This window comes from Amblyraja radiata, chromosome 32 (assembly GCF_010909765.2).
Source record: "Amblyraja radiata isolate CabotCenter1 chromosome 32, sAmbRad1.1.pri, whole genome shotgun sequence".
Classification (NCBI taxonomy): domain Eukaryota; kingdom Metazoa; phylum Chordata; class Chondrichthyes; order Rajiformes; family Rajidae; genus Amblyraja; species Amblyraja radiata.
In genome coordinates this window covers 18,792,588-18,815,789 of record NC_045987.1, presented here as the reverse complement: position 1 = coordinate 18,815,789, position 23,202 = coordinate 18,792,588, and the positions used below count along the sequence as shown (strand labels likewise).

The following is a 23,202-nucleotide window of genomic DNA, read 5'->3' as shown; positions in this document are numbered from 1 at the left end:
TATTATTGTGCTTCTCAGCAACTGAATAGAATAACATTCCTCCAAACACAACAATACCACAACGAGTCTGCCAGACAAGAGCGACTTCGAGCCCAAGAGCTGCACTTGGCTGGAATGCTTCATTTCTGGGTTGAGGTATTTCAAGTTGAAGTTGTTGAACTGAATATCCTCAATATATTTTTTCAAAGTAAACGCCTGAGCATATTGCACTGGAATACAGTCACCCACCCCAGGAGCTATGTCCGCCCAAATTCCCAGGTTCTCTCCCCCCCCACCCCTCTCCACCATATCACTCCTTGTCCTATCTCCTCCCACCTCCCTCCCATAAGCTAGGGTACTGCCCGATTCACCTCTATCCCATTGTGGACATTGGACATTGTCTATAAAACTGGTGCGCTACAATGCTGAGAATTACATTCTGGTATCTTCCCCTTTGCTCTACCTATTGCACTGGAGATTGGCTTGATTGTTTTTATGCATTGCATCATCTGCTTTGATTGCTTAGCATGCAATTTTTTAAGTCACAGTTTAAGGATAAGGGGGATTTTTTTTAGGACCAAGATGAGGAAAACATTTTTCACACAGAGAGTGGTGAATCTCTGGAATTCTCTGCCACAGAAGGTAGTTGAGGCCAGTTCATTGGCTATATTTAAGAGGGAGTTAGATGTGGCCCTTGTGGCTAAAGGGATCAGGGGGTATGGAGAGAAGGCAGGTACAGGATACTGAGTTGGATGATCAGCCATGATCATATTGAATGGCGGTGCAGGCTCGAAGGGCCGAATGGCCTACTCCTGCACCTATTTTCTATGTTTCTAAAACAAAGCTTTTCATTGACCTGCTCGGCAAGGCCACCAGCATAATTTAGGACAAGTCTCACCCTGGTCGCTCCCTCTTCTCCAGTCTCCCATCAAGCAAGAAGTACATAAGTGTGAATACAGGGAAGGACCAGTTTCTTCCAAGCTGTTCTCAGGCAACTGAACCACCCTACCAACAACTAGAGAGTGGTCCTGAACTACTACATTGGAGAACCTCAGGCTATGTTTAATCGGACTTTACCTTGCACTAAACGTCATTCCCTTTGTCCTGTATATGTCCAGTATATGTCCTGTATATGTCCAGATAGCAGGCAACAAAAGCATTTTGCAGTACTTTAGTTCATGTGAGAAGAATAAACCTAAACCTAATCCTGAGGAGGGAACATGCTGTGGTCAATGTCTACTAACTAGGTCAATGATTCAATTCAATCTTCTTCTTGCGTATGGCGTGCACAGCCTAAAGTTGCAGGTCAACTTGTTCTATTTGATCTTGTTTGTGGACGTCGGGTTGATTGCATTAGTCGAAACAGGGTGGACCACGTGAAGGTTGCAATCTCCCACCCCATTCAACTCGATGATACTTTCTTGCCACCTAGAGTGAAATGCTTTGTTTTGCGTACAACCTGGTAAAATTGTGTGGCAGACCTCACCGAATGGCGGTGCAGGCTCAAAGGGCCGAATAGCCTACTCCTGCACCTATTTTCTATGTTTCTATGTAAGCAGTACAAAAGTGTCACCACGTTTTGGCGCCAACAAAGTTATAAAACGTCACCGAATAGTCCTATATACTGCCTGTCACTACATGTGACCACAGGCAAACCTACCCCCTCCCCCTCCCCACTGGCTTCCCCCTTCATTCACACTTGTTCTACATCATCCCACTTTCCTAACCATGCTGTGGTCAATGTCTACATACTAGTTCACAATAGTTCATAAGTTGACACGTTCAAAAGCGATAGGAGCAGCATTAGACATCTGGCCCTAGTTCTATGCCATCCCACTGTGATCAATGTTTACTGACTAGTTCCCACTAGTTCTAAGTTAGCCCACTTTCCTATCTGTGCTGTGGCCAATGTCCACTAACACCAGGCCCCCCAGCAGCCAGTGGGATGCAGGGTCCAAGCCCGGAGTGACGGAAGGGATGCGTAGCCGTACCCATGAGGATGAGCCTGGTGGTCTGGAAGAGCTGCTCGTCGCTCCAGGTCGGGTGCTCCCCTTTCAGGATGTCGCAGACCCGGTTGTGTTCACGGAGCCAGATTGTGCCGTACATCATCAGGCCAGGAACCAGGCCGAACAACTCGTGGCCAAAGGCCAGCTGCTTGTCCCACGGCACCGAGCTCGGGTACTTCATCTTGACCGATGTTTCCTTCACCGACGGGGGGTACATCTCTCCCTTCACCACCTCAACAAAGATCAAACCATTAGACCTTCCCCCCCCTTTTGTGATCGACCATAGATCACCCAATGTTATCCCACTTTCTCATCCACTCCCTGCACACCAGCGGCAATTTTACAGTGGGCAATTAAATTACAGATAGCACAGTGGCGCAGCAGTAGAGTTGCTGCCTTACAGTGCCAGAGACCCAGGTGCTGTCTGTATGGAGTTTCTACGTTCTCCCTGTGACCTGTGTGGGTTTTCTTCAGGTGCTCTGGGTTCCTTCCACACTCCAAAGACGTACAGGTTCGTAGGCTAATTGGCTTTGCTAAATTGTCCCTTGTGTGTGGGATAGAACCAGTGTATTGTTGGTCGGTGTGGACAGTGGGCAGAGAGGCCTGTTTCAATGCTGTATCTCTAAACTAAACTAAAACTGTACGTCTTTGAGATGTAGGAGCAAATCGGAGCACCTGGAGGAAACCCACGCAGGTCACAGGGAGAAGATGAATACTCCTCACGTACAGCACCCGATGTCAGGGTTGAACCTGGCTGAGGCAGCAGCAACTCTACCAGCTGTGCCACTATGCCGCCCTGTATTGCATGAGTGTGATGTTTTTAATGAGTCTTTACAACCAATTCTGTGGCATCAGCAGGGAGCTTCCGAGACAAGCCGACCAGCGATGGAGAGCAGGGAAGGTGCAACGCTTTGGGACACACAGCTCCCGGGGATGTGGAGAGAGCACAGGCTTAGGCCTGAAGAGTGGTCAGTCCACGACTCTGGGACATAGCCAGACCTTGTGCTGGAAGCATGAGCCATGCTGCTCACAGCTGCCCTCTCACACCAGAGCTGCCTCTTTCATCCAGGCCCAGGGGTGCTGGACCTACCGACTATTCCTCGGACACCCGGGTGAACAGTGGGAGCCACTCAGGGCAGGGAAGGAGGGTATTCGGCCCATCGTGTCCGTGCCAGCTCACTGCAGAGCAATCCCATTATAGAACACCATTCCAGATCAGTGGAGCAGCGTATGTGGCCACGCGGCCTGGAACACTCTGACCACTGACTGGTCCAGTCCAAGCTTGGCCACATTACAATGGTGGGCATTGTTCCTGGCCAGCATCAGGTGTTCTCACGGGCTGGTTGTGCGCTCTGCCTGTCCTGGGTTGGCATTCTTCATAAGTCACGGGAGCAGAATTAGGCCATTCAGCCCATGGAGTCCACTCCGACATCCTATCATGGCTGATCTATCTTTCACTCTCAACCCCATTCTCCTGCCTTCTTCCCATGACCATTTTACACCCTTACTAATCAAGAACCTGTCAATGCCCGCCAGCTAGGAGCGACCTTGAGCTGTCCGAGACTCTGCAGTCTGCAGCCCCAGTGGGTCTGTCTCAAACTTCGGACTTTACACTGTAGAAAAATTTGCTCCGCGGCCGAAATGCCCAACGATCGAGTTTCTGTGTGGGTCGGCAGAGGTGGGGAGGGGGTGTGGTGGGAGGAGGGTTGTACCTGAAACTTCAGCTTCCCGTCCTTGAAAAGCCGCAGCTGGTGTTGACGTTCCAGAGACACTCCATAAATGTGGCTGAGGTCCACCTGTGTAACATTGCACTGTTTAACTCGAAGAACAACCCTCCAACACGCACACGTTTCACAGCCTGGGGGCTGATATATAACACGACAAGAGGCATGGATAGGGTAGACAGTCAGAACCCTTTGGCCGGGATGGGGAACTGAAATACCGGTGGATGTAGCTTTAAGGTGAGAAGGGCAAAATTTAAAGGAGATGTGCGGGGAAAATATTTTTGACACAAATAGCGGTAGGTGCCTGGGACGCGCTATGGGCGGTGGTGGAGGCAAACGTTTCAAAGGTATTTTATTGTCACGTGTACCAATTGAGGTACAGTGATATGTGAATGACCATACAGCCATACTAAAAAAGCAACAAGACACACAACTACATAGAAGTTAACATAAACATCCACCACAGCTGATTCCCCACATTCTTCACTGTGATGGGGCAAGAAAGTCTATACTTCTTCCCTTATTCCTGCTGCTCCCTCAGATATAATAGCGATATTAAGGAGAATTTTGGACAGGCATATGCATATACAGGAAATGAAGGGATATGAATTATGTGCAGGCAGAGGAGATTTGGTCTTGGCATCATGTTCGCCACAGGCATGTGGGCTGTTTTATGTTCCATGTTTATCTTCATCATGCTACAATTATTCTTGCCTCTCCATACTCAACATAACTTCAACAAAACGTTGAAACAAAGAACTGCAGATGCCGGTTTATACCAATGATAGACACAAAGTGCTGGAGTAACTCAGTGGGTCTGGAGAAAAGTTATGGGTGATATTTCAATCCGGGGCTCTCCTCTCTCCAGAAATGTGGTCTGAAAAAGTCTCGACTGAGTCATGTCACCCATTCCTTATTCTCCATAGATGCTGCCTAACCCTCTGAGTTACTCCAGTATTTTGTGTTTAACTTTGAATGAGGGTCTGGGCATTGTTGGTGAGGGAGATATTTATTGTGCATCCTCAACCAACCATGCGAAGATGGAGATAAGGTATCTCGTTGAACCACTGCCATCCTTTTATGGAAGGTGCTCCCACAATGCTGTGGGGAGGGAGCTCCAGGAATTAGACCCATTGACGTTGAAGATATATTTTCAGGTCAGTTCATAAGTGATAGGAGCAGAATTAGGCCATTTAGCCCATCGTCTACTCCGTCATTCAATTATGGCTGATCTATCTCTTCATCTCAACCCCATTCTCCACCCGATAACCCCTCTCAACCCCTACCAATCAAGAATCTATCTATCTCTGCCTTAAAATTATCCATTGACTAGGCCTCTATAACCTTCTGTGGCAAAGAATTCCACAGATTCACCACCCCCTGACTAAAGAAATTGCTCCTAAAGCAACCTTCCTTTTATTCTTAGGCTATGACATCTGGTCCTAGACTCTCCCAATAATGGAACCATCCTCTCCGCATCTATCCAAGCCTTTCACTATTCTGTACATTTCAATGAGGTCCCCCCTCTTCCTTCTAAACCCCAGTGAGTACAGGCCCAGCGCCGTCAGACGCTCATCATATTTTAACCCACTCATTCCTGGGATCACTCTCGTAAACCTCCTCTGGACCCACGCCAGCGCCAGCGACATCCAAGTCAGGATTGTGTGCGTATCTTCAGAAGTCAAGAGTATTTAATTGCCATATGCCGTGTTTGTTTGAACAGGCACCTCGAAAACATTAAACTTCATTATTTCGTTTCCCAGCCATGTGACATGTAGGTTTATTAATCCTGAAGATAAGATTTGGTATCGGGCATTAAGTTCGCCACAGATATTGTGGGCCAAAGAGCCTGTTCTTGTTCTGTACTGCTGTATGTACACAGTACAGCACGAGAACAGGCCCTTTGGCCCTCAATATCTGTGGCAAACTTAATGCCTCTACCAAATCGTATCTATGTGTGTACCGGCACTCTTTAAATCATGATTAATGAACATAATGTAACAATGATGTTGAATTATTTGGAGGTGCCGGTATGCTTTCACAGTGAGAATGAAAGCAGTGGTATGAGCACTGTCTGAGCTGTTGCTGAACATAAAACATGGAAAAGTACAACACAAGAATAGGCCCTTCGGCCCACAATATCTATGCTGAACATGATGCCAAGTTACACTGATCTCCTCAGCCCACATATGATCCATATCCCTCCATTCTCTTCATATCTATGTGTCTATTCAAATGATGTCTTAAAAGCCCCCCTTTTTTTTTTAAATTATGAAACTACTTTTATTCAAAAAAATAAAAATAAACATAGAGTATTAACACAATCAAAGACTGCCTATGCTGACAGTTTACAAACAAATGATCGTCAAATTAATAACGTCAACTGGATCCACGAAATGGCCGTTGAAGGTCGAGTGTTCCGTTTATCAACAAAACACTCGACCTTCAACGACGACCACTCGACCTTAAAAGCCCCTGGTAGTGTGTTCCAGGCACCCACCACCCTCTGTGTTAAAAACATGCCCTGCACATCTCCTTTAAGCTTTGCCCTTCTCACCTTGAAGCCATGCCCACTAATTGTTGATATATCTACACTGGGGAAAAAGTTCTGACTGTCCACCCTATCCATACCTCCCATAATTTTATAAACAGGTCTCCCCTCAACCTCTCATATCTCAGAGAAAACAATGCAAGTCTGCACCAAGATGAAAATGTTGGAATTGGCCCGTCGATCAGGCAATGACTGTGGAGAGAGAAAGCTGAGCTGAATGTTATGATCGGACAACATTACAGCAGAACCAGCCAGTTTTAGGCCAAAAAGGAGAATGAGTTAGCTGAGATTGTTGAACTCGATATTTAGTCCCAAAGGCTGCATAACATGCCCAGAAAAATAAGTTGATTGGACCTTTAGCACCGACATACAACAACTCCTCAGCTCGGAGGTGCTGTTGGATATCAAAGATCCAACTAACTTGTTATTCTCATTTTCCCAATTAGAAAAATAGAAATATAGAAAATAGGTGCAGGAGTAGGCCATTCAGCCCTTCGAGCCTGCACCGCCATTCAATATGATCATGGCTGATCATCCAACTCAGTATCCCATCCCTGCCTTCTCTCCATACCCCCTGATCCCATTAGCCACAAGGGCCACATCTAACTCCCAATTGTGGCAAAGTGTCTCTGACCGGAGGCATTCACTCTGTTTCTCTCCCCGCGGGTGCTGCCCGACCTGCCGAGTGTTTCCGGCAACCTCTGCTTGTTAATGCCTCGGGAATCGGTCACTCACCCCGTGCCCCAGAGCTTTAGTGAACCCCGGACCTTGGTCAAAGTTTGTCCTGAAGAACTGATGGGTGAAGTGTTGGGCGAAGAATGCGAACATCAGGTTGGAGCCCTGGGGATCCGGAATGAACGTCTTCCTCAGCAGGAAATCCATAGCCAATTGCGTGGCATTCGGCCATGTCTTATACCCTGGAAAGTTGAACAAGAAACTACATCACTTGTGTGGCTTTTGTAACAGCCCCGTCACAATCCTAACTCACTGCGCCTTCTTGCACCCTTGAGACTGCTGTCAAAGCCACTTCACTGAAAGGCACACAACCAAACATTAGCAACATTTCTGGGCAGTCACGGTGGCGCACCAGTAGAGTTGCTGCCTTACAGCGAATGCAGCGCCGGAGACCCGGGTTCGATCCCGACTACGGGTGCTGTCTGTACGGAGTTTGTACGTTCTCTCCATGACCTGCGTGGGTTTTCTCCGAGATCTTTGGTTTCCTCCCACACTCCAAAGGCGTACAGGTATGTAGGTTAATTGGCTTGGTAAATGTAAAAATTGTGGGTGTAGGATAGTGTTAATGTGCGGGGATCACTGGTCGGCGCGGACCTGCTGGTCGAAAGGCCTGTTTCCGCGCTGCATCTGTAAAACACAATGTAGATGCAAGGAACTACAGATGCCGATTTACAAAAGACAGTAACTGCTGGAGTAACTCAGTGGGTCAGGCAGCATCTCTGGAGGACATGGATAGTTCATGTCATGGGAGCAGAATTAGGCTTATCGAATCTACCCCACTATTCAATCATGGCTGATCTATCTTTCCCTCTCAACCCCATTTTCCTGCCTTCTCCCCATAACCTTTGACACCCTTACTAATCAAGAAGCTGTCAATCTCTGCTTTATAAATACTAAATGTGGGAGGAAGCATGCCGTCACAAGGGGAACGTGCAAACTACACACAGACAGCACTAGGGACTTCAGTCTGAAGAAGGGTCTCGACCCGAAACGTCACCCATTCCTTCTCTCCAGACGCTGCCTGTCCCACTGAGTTACTCCAGCATTTTGTGTCAATCAGGATCGAGCCCAGATCACCTGCACTGTGAGGTAGTGACTCTACCAGCTGTTCCTCTGTACCAGCAGTCCGATTTGTGACTGGAATCACTTCCATAAACCATATTTAACCACTCAGTGATGGTTCGTGAGCCTTTGTTTAATGTCAGCCCGCGATAAAATGTTGACGATTCTTCTTTGGTTTCTTCCTTTCCAAGAAACTGTTGGGAATGCCGTTGGGAATAGCGGACGTCACCGTGATTATACTCAGCCACCCGCACTCTCCGCTCAGGAAGGCCGATCTCCAGTAGGGAACCCTTGGCCATTGCCCCTTACCTTTAGTTCCGGAGCCGGTCGGGCAGTCCAGGGGCACGGACGGGAGCAAGCGGGTGTAGTAGCTGAGGTTGGTGAAGCCCTCCCAAGTGAGGTAGTTGTAGTCGGAGTTGTAGGTCGGTGGGCTGGGGATCAGGTCCGACCGTGCTGTAAGAGGAAACACATCCCACTGGTTATTTTGATGGAGTCACAGAGTTATAGTACTGTTGAACACCTCCCATTTATTTGCATTTTGGCCCATATAGTCCTTAACGCTGTGAGCTAGTTGAGGTGTATAAAATATGGAGTTATACAGCACAGAAACAGGCCCTTCAGCCCACCTTGTCCATGCTAATCAAGTTGGCATATAAGTCTTGTCCCATTTGGCCCAATGCCCTTAATGCCATTACCTTGATGCTGTGAGAAAAACGGAGAGGGAGAGAGATAGAGAAAGTCGAGCGTTTATCATATGCACAAGCACAGGTGTGGTATGGGTACAATGAAAATCTTGCCTGCTGCAGCATCATAAGCTTATACACTCAAACACACAGCAGCATAAACTATACATAAACGACACAGAAATCAAACAGAAATTCTACAAGGCATTGAAGAGGTATATAGACCTTGCAAAATACAAAGCATGACTGCAAAACACAGTAGGGAATTATTGTACTGCAAGAGGTGGTTTGTTGTGCTCTGTTGTCCAGGTAGGGTTAAGGTTTTGTGCGCCCTGATGGCCGTATTGTTCCCCTCTCAGCTCACACACGCACATGCAGATTCATTGCTTACGCACATTAAACTTTCCCAGTAAATGTAGCGGAAATAAACAGGCTAATTTGTAAGTGTAATTGAGAGTGGATTCGGGAGCACGAGCCAATGCAAAGTCCTTTGGCAGAGAATCGGCCGTCTCACTGAGCTGTGCGTGGAATGAGTGCAATTTAAATTCTCCGGGTTAGCTTCGCAACTGCTGCCTGTTTCCACAACACAGGCCAACGCGGCTTTGAGATGTTGCTATGTGACCTGATGGTCATTTCCTGCATCCCCTGTGTTTATGTTGTTGGATTCCTGCTTCAAGGTTAGTGGGAATAGCCAGGAGGGTTGGACATGATGCAAGAGATTACGCTCCAGCACTGAGTAAATTCACTGTACAGACACAGTGTTACTGGAAGGCAACGAGGCAGATAGCAATTGATTATTGCGTAGGAAGGAATTGCAGGTGCTGCTTTCTACCCAAGATAGGCGCAAAATGCTGGAGCAACTCAGCGGGTCAGGCAGCAACTCTGGAGAAAAGGAACAGGTGACGTTTCGGGTTGGAACCCTTCTTCAGGCCGATGAATTGCAATGAATTGTTAATTGGATTTAGCCGTCCAGTGCCGCTACTGTTCTATTACTGGATTCATAATTCCTGGCCTGCTCTATCCAAACCCATCACTGTGGAGCCAGAAGGTACACAAAAACGCTGGAGAAACTCAGCGGGTGCAGCAGCATCTATGGAGCGAAGGAAATAGGCAACGTTTCGGGCCGAATCCAATTAACAATTCATTGCAATTCATCGGCCTGAAGAAGGGTTCCAACCCGAAACGTCACCTGTTCCTTTTCTCCAGAGTTGCTGACTGACCCGCTGAGTTGCTCCAGCATTTTGTGCCTATCTTCCTACGACCATGTTGATGGAATCACGAAGAAAACCAATCAAGGCCTCCACCTCCGCGGAAGTTGAGGAGATTCAACACATCGATGAGTACTCTCTTGAATTTCTGCAGCAGTACAATAGAAAGCACGTTGACTGGTTGCATCAGCACCCGGTTTTGCTACTCTAATGCTCAGGAACAAAGGAGACAACAGAGATTGGGAGACACTGCACGCTCCATCACCAGTTCTGACCTCTCCACCATCGAAGGGATCTTATAGGAGGCACTGACTCAAAAAGGCAGCCAGTACCCACACAACCTTGACCACACCCTCATTTCACTCCTACCATTGGGAGAAGGTATAGGCATCTCAAAAGCTATCCTTGGTTCAAGGATAGCTTCTTCCCAACACCCATCAGACTTAAATACAGCACAAGACTAACTTCAGGTATGAACTATGGACTATCTTTGGTTGCACGAAGGACTTTGTAATTTTTGCCTAGTATTGTGGTTATAATGTTATTGAATGTTTGTGTGTTGTGTATTATCTGTGCATATTGTTTACAGGCCTGTATACTACTGCAAGTAAGAATTTCATTGTTTCGTTCCTGGTAAATATGACAATTAAACACTCTCGACTCTTAAAATACGCGGAGATGCAAATTCATAATCCCTCCTCAACAGTTGGGCAATTTAAATTCAATTTACTAAATAAATCTGCAGTAAAAATCGTATGTATTAGTTCTATGCTATCTCACTCTCTCATCCACTACTAACACACTAGAGGGGAAATTTACAGAGGCCAATTAACCTACAAACCCGCACGACTTTGGGATATGAGAGGAAACCGGAGCACCTGGAGGAAACCCACGCGATCACAGGGAGAACGTGCAAACTCCAGACAGACAGTACTCGAGGATCAATGAATGAATGAATGAATAAGTTTATTGGCCAAGTATTCACATACAAGGAATTTGCTTTGGTGCTCCGCCCGCAAGTGACAACATGACATACAGTGACAGTCAAGAATGATACATAAAACATTAAACATTAATAATAAAACATTATTGATTAAACATGTGAATGAAATAAAATACCAGAGCAAAAGGAGGCTACAGATTTTTGGTTATTGAGTATAGCTACTACTCGTGGAAAAAAGCTGTTTTTATGTCTGGCTATGACAGTCCGGATTCGCCTTCCAGAGGGAAGTGATTCAAAGAGTTTGTGGCCAGGGTGAGAGGGGTCAGAGATGATCGTACCCACTCGCTACCTGGCCCTTGCAGTGTACAGTTCGTCAACGGAGGGAAGGTTGCAGCCAATAACCTTCTCAGCTGATCGGACGATTCGCTGCAGCCTCCGGGTGTCGTGCTTGGTGGCTGAGCCAAACCAGACCATGATGGAGAAGGCAAGGACAGACTCTATGATGGCCGTGTAGCATTTGACCATCATTGCTTGTGGCAGATTATGCTTCCTCAGCTGCCGCAGGAAGTACATCCTCTGTTGTGCCTTTTTGACTATAGAGTCGATGGTAGTCCTCCACTTAAGGTCCATGGAGATGATGGTTCCCAGGAACTTAAAAGACTCAACAGACGTGACTGTAGTGAGTGGGGTGAGGGGAGGGGGAGCTCTCCAAATTTCTACAATCAATTCCACTGTCTTAAGAGCTGAGCTCCAGGTTGTTGCAATGGCACCAGGACGCCAGCTGTGACACTTCCTGTCTGTAGGCAGATTCCAAGATGTACTTGGCCTGCCTGTAGAGGTCTGAATCCCCGCTCCTGTAGGCCTCCTCTTTAGACTGTCGGAGCTGTCTGAGTTCTGCAGTTGTTGTTGAACCAGGTCCGGTTCCTAGTTGGAATGCAACTGTCCTCACAAAAGCTGACATATGATGATACAGTGTCTGTTTACTCATTGAGGCTTGCGGTTGCTTCCCTGAACACATTCCAATCCGTGCAGGCAAAGCAGGATTGTAGGTTCTCAATGTCCTCGCTTGTCCACCTGTTCGTTGTTTTGACCACAGGCTTAGCAGATTTTAGTTTCTGCCTGTAGGTCGGAATAAGGTGAACGAGACAATGGTCAGAGAGACCCAGACCTGCCCGGGGAACAGAGCGATATGCGTTCTTGCATTCTTAATGCGGGTCTCCAGCACAGTGAGGTAGCATCTCCACCCACTGCGCCACTGTGCTGCCCAGCTGTTACGTTTAACAAAAATCATGCATTTACAATCATTGTTTGAAGGTTGATATGGTGATCTCACCAGCACATTTTGGTCGGATCGTGCGATCATGAGATCAGAGAACAAGCCACCTTGGCATTCCCAGACATTACTGATTATTTCCAGATTGGGTCCGGGAATTACTTTCCAAGGTTTGTGCTTGCAGCCAAAGGAAAAGCCGGCCCAAGAGGAATGGATGCAATGTTTTCACTGCACAGCTCGAGGCCAAAGCCTCTTGCTCAGCATGCACGTTGTTCCTTCACTCATAACTCAATAGACAATAGATGTCGGAGTTGGCCATTCGGCCCTTCGACATCTACTGTGTTCATAAGGTCATAAGTGATAGGAGTAGAATTAGGCCATTCAGCCCATCACGTCTACTCCGATCTATCTCTCTCTTCCAACCCCATTCTCCTGCCATAACCCCTGACACCCATACTAATCAAAAATTAATCTATCTCTGCCTCAAAAATATCCACTGACGGCCTCTATGACAGAGAATTCCACAGATTCACCACCTTTTGACTAAAGAAATTTCTCTTCATCTCCTTCCTAAAAAAACATCCTTTAATTCTGAGGCTATGACCTCTAGTCTTGGACTCTCCCACTAGTGGAAACATCCTCTCCACATCCACTCGATCCAAGCCGTTCATTATTCTTGGTTGTGGTGGTGAGATCTTTGTCTCTGCGCCACCCTGCAGGGTGTGACTGACTACAATCTATTTGCATCTACTTGAGCCCGGGTGTAAATGACTATTATATACAAATCCACACTTCCTTCTTTGAGTGTTGCACTGTAGAGCCACCTCAGCACTGAGTTAGTTAGTTAGGTTTAGTCAATGTCACGTGGACCGAGGTACAGTGAAAAGCTTTTGTTACGTTCTATCCAGTCAGCGGAAAGACTATACAAGATTGCAATGTAGCCATCCACACTGTGCAGATGCACGATAAAGGAAATAACGTTTAGTGCAAGATAAAGTCCAGTAAAGCCTGATTAAAGATAGTCCGAGGGTCTCCAATGAGGTAGATAGTAGCTCAGGACAACTCTCTGGTTGTGGATAGGATGGTTCAGTTGCCAGATAGATCAGCTGGGAAAAAACAATCCCTGAATCTGGAGGTAAACTTGTTCTCACATTCAAATATTTCCTTAGTAATCATGGCTTTGAGAACAGCTTCTTGACGTCATGGTGATTCACACCTTGGTGCACCTTGTCCACTGTAGTTTGAAAGATTTTTGGTTAAAGCACAGGATAATTTTGTGTGCAGTTAAAAGCAAAGATACTAGAGCGGAGCAAGATAGACCACTCCTGCAAAATCCAATGGACTGACGTGTAGTACGCAACGGAGCGTAACTTCCGCCATTTCAGTAAACCTGACCCGACTTCAGTTATGCCGCTCACAGTGTAATCAGCCTTGCGGGGGAACAGTTTGTGTTTACTATGGTTATAGTATCTTTGCTTGGACACTATGTAATATTATGTTTATTATAATACACTTATAATACTATGTTTATAGTATCTTTGCTTGGAGCCCTGCACACAGACTGCGTATCCAGCCCCCCGGCGCAACACTCACAGACTCTGCTACCAGAAGGCAGGCTATTAAATCAATCCGGTGTTTAACACTGTCACTGTTGCTACACAGACTCTGCTAACCAGAAGACAAGTTATTGAGTCAGGGTGGAGTTTCAGTACACGGAACTCTGCTACCGGATTCCCACAGTAGGGATACCAGCCCCCAGCGCCAACAGTCCATCTTCAATCCCTCTCGGCCGGTAACAACGTTTCCAATGGAAACGACACCCGCGGCAGTGACACCGATCCTGGCGCTCCCTGCACAAGATGCTGTTCCAGCGGAGAGAAACTGTCCTCACTGTAAAGGCGAACCCTCTCTGCCTCTCCGCTTACACTTCGCAAACGTAGCTCCGGGATAGGATGTGCACAGAGAGAGGTAAACAAACACACAAGGAATCATCTCACTGCGGAGCAAAGATACTAGAGCTGAGTACCTTTGGTTAAAAGCTCCAGTGTGCAGTAATTGTACTGCGTACCTTCCACCTTGGAATTCTGTATCTTCCCTTTGCTCTATTTTATGTACTCTATACCTTCTCCTTTGCACTCTGTATCATAGAAACATAGAAAATAGGTGCAGGAGTAGGCCATTTGGCCCTTCAAGCCAGCACCGCCACTCACTGTGCTCATAAGGTCATAAGTGATAGTAGAATTAGGCCATTCAGCCCATCAAGTCTACTACGCCGGTACATAAAAATGCTGGAGAAACTCAGCGGGTGCAGCAGCATCTATGGAGCGAAGGAAATAGGCAGCGTTTCGGGCCGAAACCCTTCTTCAGAAAGTCTACTACGCCATTCAGTCATGGCTGATCTATCTCTCCCTCCCAACCCCATTCACCTGCCTTCTCCCCATAACCCCAGACGCCCGTATTCATCAATTATCTATATATCTCTGCCTCAAAAATATCCACTGACGGCTTCTACAGCCTTCTGCGGCAAAGAAATGCACAGGTTTACCATCCTTTGCCTAAAGAAATTTCTCCTCATCTCCTTCCTAAAAGAACGTCCTTTAATTCTAAGGCTATGACCTCTAGTCCTAGACTCTCCCATTAGTGGAAACATCCTCTCCACATCCACTCTATCCAAGCCGTTCACCATTCTTGGCTCTGGTGGTGAGATTGTTGTCTCCGTGCCACCCTGCAGTACGTGACTGACTACATCTACTGCCTCATAACTCAAAGTATCTCTCAGAGTTTCACCATGATGTTGCACAACAATGAACGGACAAAGACTCCATCTGCAAGCACTTCTGGCACCCCTTCTGCTGTTCTTGCCCCAGTTCCATCTCTTGTAGTTTCCTTCAGTGACTAAGGTACCTGCAAAGATCCAGCAGAGTGTTGCACTATGCCCGGGAATGAACTAACTTCTGCAATGTGCTCAGGTCACCTCACGATTCACAATCACTTCTCCTTTCTCTTTGACATGTTGCAATCTATTTGCATCCACTTGTGCCCGAGGGTAAATGACCCTATTATATACAAATCCACACTTCCTTCACTCAGTGTTGCACTGTGGAGCCACCTCAGCACTGAGTTAGTTAGTTTAGTTGAGTCACTGTCATGTGGACCGAGGTACAGTGAAAAGCTTTTGTTAAGTGCTATCCAGTCGACGGAAAGACTATGCATGATTACATAGAAACATAGAAAATAGGTGCAGGAGTAGGCATTCGGCCCTTCGAGCCTGCACCGCCATTCAATATGATCATGGCTGATCATCCAACTCAGTATCCCATACCTGCCTTCTCTCCATACCCCCTGATCCCTCTAGCCACAAGGGCCACATCTAACTCCCTCTTAAATATAGCCAATGAACTGGCCTCAACTACCTTCTGTGGCAGAGAGTTCCAGAGATTCACCACTCTCTGCGTGAAAAATGTTCTTCTCATCTCGGTTCTAAAGGATTTCCCCCCTATCCTTAAGCTGTGATCCCTTGTCCTGGACTTCCCCAACATCGGGAACAATCTTCCTGCATCTAGCCTGTCCAATCCCTTAAGAATTTTGTAAGTTTCTATAAGATCCCCCCTCAATCTTCTAAATTCTAGCGAGTAAGAAAGTCCTGACATCCCAGGAATCAGTCCTGTGAACCTTCTCTGTACTCCCTCTATGGCAACAATGTCCTTCCTCAGATTAGGAGACCAAAACTGTATGCAATACTCCAGGTGTGGTCTCACCAAGACCCTGTACAACTGCAGCAGAACCTCCCTGCTCCTATACTCAAATCCTTTTGCTATGAATGCCAACATACCTTACCATTTATAATCTAGCCATCCACTGTACAGATGCACAATAAAGAAAATAATGTTTAGTGCAAGATAAAGTCCAATTAAAGATAGTCCGAGGGTCTCCAGTGAGGTAGATAGTAGCTCAGGACCACTCTCTAGTTGTGGATCAGATGGTTCAGTTGCCTGATCAGTTGGGAAAAAACAATCCCTGAATCTGGATATTCTATACATATTCTATGCACTCTGTATCCCCCCCTTTGCTCTATCTATTGTATGCACTTTGTCTCTTTCCTTGGCTATTTATTTACTCTATACCTTCTCTTTTGTACTCTGTATCTTAGAAACATAGAAAATAGGTGTAGGAGTAGGCCATTCGGCCATTCGAGGCAGCATCACCATTTAATATGATCATGGCTGATAATCCAAATTCAATACCCCAATTCTGCTTTCTCCCCATATCCCTCGATTCCGTTAGAGTTATATCTAACTCTCTGTTGAATACATCCAGTGAATTGGCCTCCACTGCCTTCTGTGGCAGCGAATTCCTCAGATTCTCAACTCTCTGCATGACAAAGTTATTCCTCATCTCAGTCTGAAATGGCCCACCCCTTATTTTTAAACTGTGACCCCAGGTCCTGGACTCCCCCAACATTGGGAACATTTTTCCCGCATCTAGCCTCTCCAATCCCTTAAGAATTTTATATCATTCCCCCTTGCTCTATCTTTTGTACTTGAGTTTGACGATTATATTTTGGTTTGGTATATCTGATTGGATTGGATACAGCACAAAAAGCTGAAGTAACTCAGTGGGACAGGCAGCATCTCTGGAGAGAAGGAATAGGTGACGTTTCGGGTTGAAACCCTTCTTCAGATTGAAGAATGGTCTCTCGAACCTTCAGATTGGAAAAGGATCTCGACCCGAATACGTCACCTATTCTTTTTCTCCAGAGATGCTGTTTGTCCCGCTGAGTTACTCCAGCTTTTTGTTTCTATCTTCGGTTTAAACTAGCATCAGCACTTCCTTCATAGATTGAATAGCATGCAGAACAAAGCCTTTCTCTGTTACCTCGGTTCGTGACAATAATAAATTTAAACCTAATTGTCAGGCAATGGTGACTCTGATTATTCATATTCACCTGAGAACAGGAGTCGGTGTTGTTTCTTCCATAAAACGACTTTGACTTGATTTGACTATGATTGGTTACTTCCCCTTCTTCCCAACGATAGATGTTAAACTAACTCGCCTGTAGTTCCATGTCATCCATCTTTATCTCTTTTTGGCTGTTTGCCAAACTTCTGCCCCCTTCCCAGAAGTTAATGAGTTTTTGAAAAATTCCAACCACTGGTCCACTTTCTCTGCTGTCCCTTCCTTTAAAACCCTGGGTTGGAGTTTGTCAAGCTTCTGTGCTGTGTGTCCTTGCTTGGCCCTGTGACCTAGTTTAAAACACTATCCGTCATGATTGGGATTTTTACCACTTCCTCCGCTATTTAAAATTAACCCCTCGGTTATCTTATTTGTCGTGTTCTCCACGGAGAAGATCGCCGAAAATCTGGATAATTTCTTTGCTTGCTGTTATTAATTCACCAGCCTCGTTCTCTAGAGGCTCAACATTTACCTCAGCCACTTCCCATTCATACGTCCCTTGGTGAACGATGAAGAGCACGTGACTGGTTGTATCACGGCCTGGGCTTCGGCAACTCGAACGCCCAGGAGTGAAAGAGCCTGCAGTGGGTGGTGGACACTGATCGGTCCATCGCAGGCACTGATTTCACCACCTTCAATGGGATCTACTGGAAGCGCTGCCCCAAAAAGTCAGTCAATATCAGCAAAGGCCCACACCACCCTGGCCACACTCTCATCTCACCTGCTAGCGGGAAGATGGTACAGGGGGCCTGAAAAACTGTGGCCACCAGGTTCAAGAATAGCTTATTCTCAGGGTCTTGTACATTACACAACACTCACCACAACCTCAGTAACTATAGAAACATAGAAAATAGGTGCAGGAGTAGGGCATTCGGCCCTTCGAGCCTGCACCGCCATTCAATATGATCATGGCTGATCATCCAACTCAGTATCCTGTACCTGCCTTCTCTCCATGCCCCCTGATCCCTTTAGCCACAAGGGCCACATCTAACTCCCTCTTAAATATAGCCACTGAACTGGCCTCAACTACCTTCTGTGGCAGAGAATTCCACAGATTCACCACTCTCTGTGTAAAAAATGATTTTCTCAACTCGGTCCTAAAAGATTTCCCCCTTATCCTTAAACTGTGACCCCTTGTTCTGGACTTCCCCAACATCGGGAATAATCTTCCTGCATCTCGCCTGTCCAACCCCTTAAGAATTTTTGTAAGTTTCTATAAGATCCCCCCTCAATCTTCTAAATTCTAGCGAGTACAAGCCGAGTCTATCCAGTCTTTCTTCATATGAAAGTCCTGCCATCCCAGGAATCAGTCTGTGTTTTGGTGGCACCATGGACTTTGGGTTTTACATTATTATGGTCTGGTTTCCTAGTAATCATGATTGTTAATTAATTTTATTGCTGGTCATAGTAAATGTTTGTGTCGTATTGTTGTGTTAATGGTCCTGTAAAGATGCAGCCAGTAAGAATTTCACTGTCCGGTTTTGCTCTCAACTCAGTTTTCCTCCTCCTTTGTGAGTTTTGTTTCTGGATGCAGTCTGCTGGCCTCTCAACTACCTTTCAACCCCACAGATAGACACAAAATACTGGAATAACTCAGAAGGACAGGCAACACCAGTTTGAAGAGGGATCTTGACCTGAAACGTCACCCATTCCTTCTCTCCAGAGATGCTGCCTGTCCCATTGAATTACTCCAGCATTTTTTGGGTCTGTTTCTGGTGCAGTTCCCACCTACACATTTTGTCTACAGCTTTCCACCACATTTTGTCCTCGCCCTCTTTTGTTAACTGCAGATTGTGCTTCACCTCATGGAATTCCTCTTTGGAATTGGGACAGAATCTTGCTGAGTACTGTGGACACAAAGTGCTGGAGTAACTCAATGGGCCAGGCAGCATCTCTGGAGAACATGGATAGGTGACTTTGCAGGTCAGGACCTTTCTTCGGACTGGTTATAGTAAGGAGAGGAAGTTGGGAAAAGGTGGGGAGGGGGCGGAACAAAGCTTGCAAGTGATAGGTGGATGCAGGTAAGGGGGTGGGGGCGATGTTGATAAACAGATGAGCAGACAAAGGGTTCAGATGAAGGGGTGGTACGGTGACACAGTGGTAGTGTTGCTGCCTCACAGCGCCGGAGACCTGGGTTAGATCCTGACTACTACGGGTGCTGTCTTTACAGAGTTTGCACGTTCTCCCCGTGACCGCGTGGGTTTTCTCCAGGTGCTCCCGTTTCCACGCACATTCCAAAGACGTACAGGTTTGTAGGTTAATTGGCTTTGGTAAAATTGTGAAATTGTCCTTAGGGTGAGTAGGATAGTGCTGGTTTACGGGGTGATCGCTGATTGGCGCTGACAGTGGGCCGAAGGACCTGTTTCCACGCTGTAGCTCTTAAGTATGAAAAGGAGACAAGAGTGTTGTGAACCAGCTGTTTGAACATCTGCCACTGTTTGCACATCTGCCAGTGGACATCTGCCACAGTGAACATCTGTCACTGTTTGAACATCTACCGCTGTTTGAACATCTGCCGCTGTTTGAACATCTGTCGCTGTTTGAACATCTGTTGCTGTTTAAACATCGGTTGCTGTTTAAACATCTGTTGCTCTTCATCTACTGACCATCTTAACTTATTCTCCAGTTCATCCCTCAGTCAAGTGCACCATCACACCATCACCACTGCCCTCTCTAAGTTGCGGACACTGGATTTGGCTCTGTCCATACAGTCATACAGTGTGGAAATAGGCCCCCTTTGACATCTGTTCTAGGCACCCACCACCCTCTGTGTGGAAAAGGTTATATATCTCCTTTAAACCGCCCCTCTCACCATAATCTATGTACTCTAGTCTTCCATGATGATACGTGCCTCCATCACCGATACTTTCTGTCATTTATTCCATTAGTTCAGTGGGAAACAATGTGCCTTTAAAATAATGAGCGGATTAGATCGGGTCGATGCACAGAGTCTCTTGTCCAGAGTAGTTGAATCGAGGACCAGAGGGCATAGGTTTAAGGTGAAGGGGAAAAGATTTAACAGGAATCCGAGGAGTAACTTTTTCACACAAAGGGTGGTGGGTGTATGGAACAAGCTGCCGGAGGAGGTAGTTGAGGCAGGGACTATCCCAACATTTCTCAAACAGTTAGACAGGTACATGGATAGGACATTTTGGAGGGATACGGACCAAACGCGGGCAGGTGGGACTAGTGTAGCTGGAACATGTTGGCGGGTGTAGGCAAATTGGGCCGAAGGGCCTGTTTCCACACTGTATCACTCTGTGACTTTAACAAGCACTTGTTAACCCGTATGTGTCCAAGCCAGTGCTCATGTTCGTGACATACTTTACCACTGATAATTGATAAGAATTGGCTCGGCACTGTAAAACAGCAATGATGGGGATTTTCCGGTTGCAGTTTGCTTTGGTTGTTTTCTGCAGACTCATTTGCAATTCTCACCCGTTCGCGAGCAAACCTTCGATGGTCCCAGTGACGGTGAAGATGGAAACAGGTCAGAGCTTGCCGACTGCCTGCCACCTCCTTCCACCGCTTTCCCTAAGAGTGAAACTATGCGTGGGTTTTCTCCGAGATCTTCGGTTTCCGCCCACACTCCAAAGACGTACAGGTTTATAGATTAATTGGCTTGGTAAATGTAACAATTGTCCCTTGGTGGGTGTAGGATAGTATTAATGTGCGGGGGTCGCTGGTCGGCACGGACCAGGTGGGCTGAAGGGTCTGTTTCCGCGCTGTATCTCTAAAGGAAACTCGAACTCCTCCCTTCAAATTCTTTTGATGATAGTAATCTCTTCTCTGCCTCTCTGCCTTCTTTAAGGCAGTGCTTGTTTTAAAAACGAGAACAGAAAAAGCTGGGTGGGTGGGTTCAATATCTGTGGCACAGGAACACTGTTAACATTTCAGGTCGAACGCATTAACTCTGTTTCAATTCTCCACAGACAGCCACTCGAGCTGCTGAATGTTTCCTGCACGCTCTGTCTTTATTCTAATATATAGTCAGAGAGTCATACAGCATGGCAACAGGCCCTTCGGCCCAACTCGCCCATGCTGACCCTGATGCCCCATCTAGCGAGTCCCATTTGCCCGCCTTTGGCCCATATCCTAAACCTTTCAGAGTAATGTACCTGCCCAGATGCCTTTTATCTGTCAAGTGAACCTGCCTCAACTCCTTACACTGCCAGTTCGTCCCATACACTCACCACTCTCTGTGTGAATATGTTACCCCTCGGGTTCCTATTAAAACTTTTCTCTCTCACTTTAAAACTAAAAGTCATCTGGTTCATGATTCCCTAACCCTGGGAAAAAGACTGTGTGCATTCACACTAGCTATTCCCCTCATGATTTTATAGTATTGATTTATGCCAGGCATAGCAGATAAAATAAAGGAAAAATTATCAGTTCCTGGTTAGTACCTTATCGAACAATAAAAGGTCCTTCAGCTTGTAGACTCCGCATTGAGCATCCCGCACTAATTTCCCCCCCCACATTCCTGTTAGCTTACCCCAGGTTCCAGCATTCACTTACCCAATGCAGCCAATTTACAGTGGCCCTCTAACTTACCAACCTGACGGGCCAGGCAGCATCTCTGGATAGCATGCATGGGTGATGCTTCAGATCGGGACCCTTCTTGTGACCTGACCCAAAACGTCACCTGCTCCCGACCTCCAGAGATGCTGCCTGACCCTCTGAGTTACTCCAGCCCTTTGTGTCTGTTTTTGTAAACCAGCAACTGCAGTTCCTTGCGTCTACAACTTATCAACCTGCATGTCTTTCGGAGGTGGGGGCACTGGGAGGAAAGTTCACGTGGAACGTGTAAACTCCACACAGACAGTGCAGGAGGTCAGGATCAAACCTGGATCTCTCGCGCTGAGAGGCAGTGGCTCTACCAAATCCACCACTGTGCTGTTTTGACTTTAGACTTTAAAGTTTAAACCAGAGATACAGCGTGGAAGCAGGCCCATTGGCCCACTGAGTCCATGCTGATCAACAATCAACTGGTTCTATCCTACATACCAGGCACAATTTACAGAAGCCAATTAACCTACAATCCTGCATGCCGTTGGAGTGTGAGAGGAAACTGGAGCACCCGGAGAAAACCCACACAGTCACAGAGAGAACATACAAACTCTGCACAGACAGCACCCGTAGACAGGGTCGAACACAAGTCTCTGGCGCTGTGTGGCAGCAGTTCAACCGCTGTGCCACTGTGCTGCCCCACTGATCACTCTGTAATCTAAGACCATAGAAACATAGACACATAGAAAATAGGTGCAGGAGTAGGCCATTCGGCCCTTCGAGCCTGCACCGCCATTCGATATGATCATGGCTGATCATCCAACTCAGTATCCCATCCCTGCCTTCTCTCCATACCCCCTGATCCCTTTAGCCACAAGGGCCACATCTAACTCCCTCTTAAATATAGCCAATTAACTGGCCTCAACTACCTTCTGTGGCAGAGAATTCCACAGATTCACCACTCTCTGTGTAAAAAAAGATTTTCTCATCTCCGTCCTAAAAGACTTCCCTCTTATCCTTAAACTGTGACCCCTAGTTCTGGACTTCCCCAACATCGGGAATAATCTTCCTGCATCTAGCCTGTCCAACCCTTTAAGAATTGTGAACCTTCTCTGTACTCCCTCTAGGGCAAGAATGTCTTTCCTCAGATTAGGAGGCCAAAACTGTACGCAATACTTCCTCACAATCAACAACACATCAATTGCAAGGTCTATCTCTCTTCATCAATGCTGACTGGGGAAGATGCCTCACAAAATTCTGCCAGTATAATCAAACAAAGTTGGCACAGAAATGGGCCATCATTTACATGCTGTACTTTTTGCTCAGTCATACTCCTGAGGTGAACTTTATGCAAACAAGGAACCTTGTTGAACGTAAATGATCGTAAACTAATCTGATCTAATCTAGGTCTGTATCTGTCTACGCCTGTATACGCGTGTGGTCAAAATGCCTCTTAAATGTGGTGTTCAGAACTAAATTCATCAACTCCTCTGGCAGCATCTTCCAGATATTAATCACACTTATCAAAATGTTTCACTCGAAAAGCCAGATTATCTGTCCAATAAGTGTCTGCCTT

At 46.5% G+C, this 23,202-nt stretch overlaps 1 protein-coding gene across 1 annotated transcript in view; it reads right to left on the bottom strand.

Moving 5' to 3' along the window:
• The window catches only part of ptgs1 (prostaglandin-endoperoxide synthase 1), a 67,145-nt gene that overhangs the window by 5,567 nt on the left and 38,376 nt on the right, over positions 1 to 23,202 (bottom strand). The window contains 4 exon segments of the mRNA XM_033049071.1: positions 1,971 to 2,217; positions 3,698 to 3,781; positions 6,996 to 7,177; positions 8,367 to 8,510. Of these exon segments, the coding sequence (XP_032904962.1) occupies positions 1,971 to 2,217; positions 3,698 to 3,781; positions 6,996 to 7,177; positions 8,367 to 8,510 (657 nt within the window).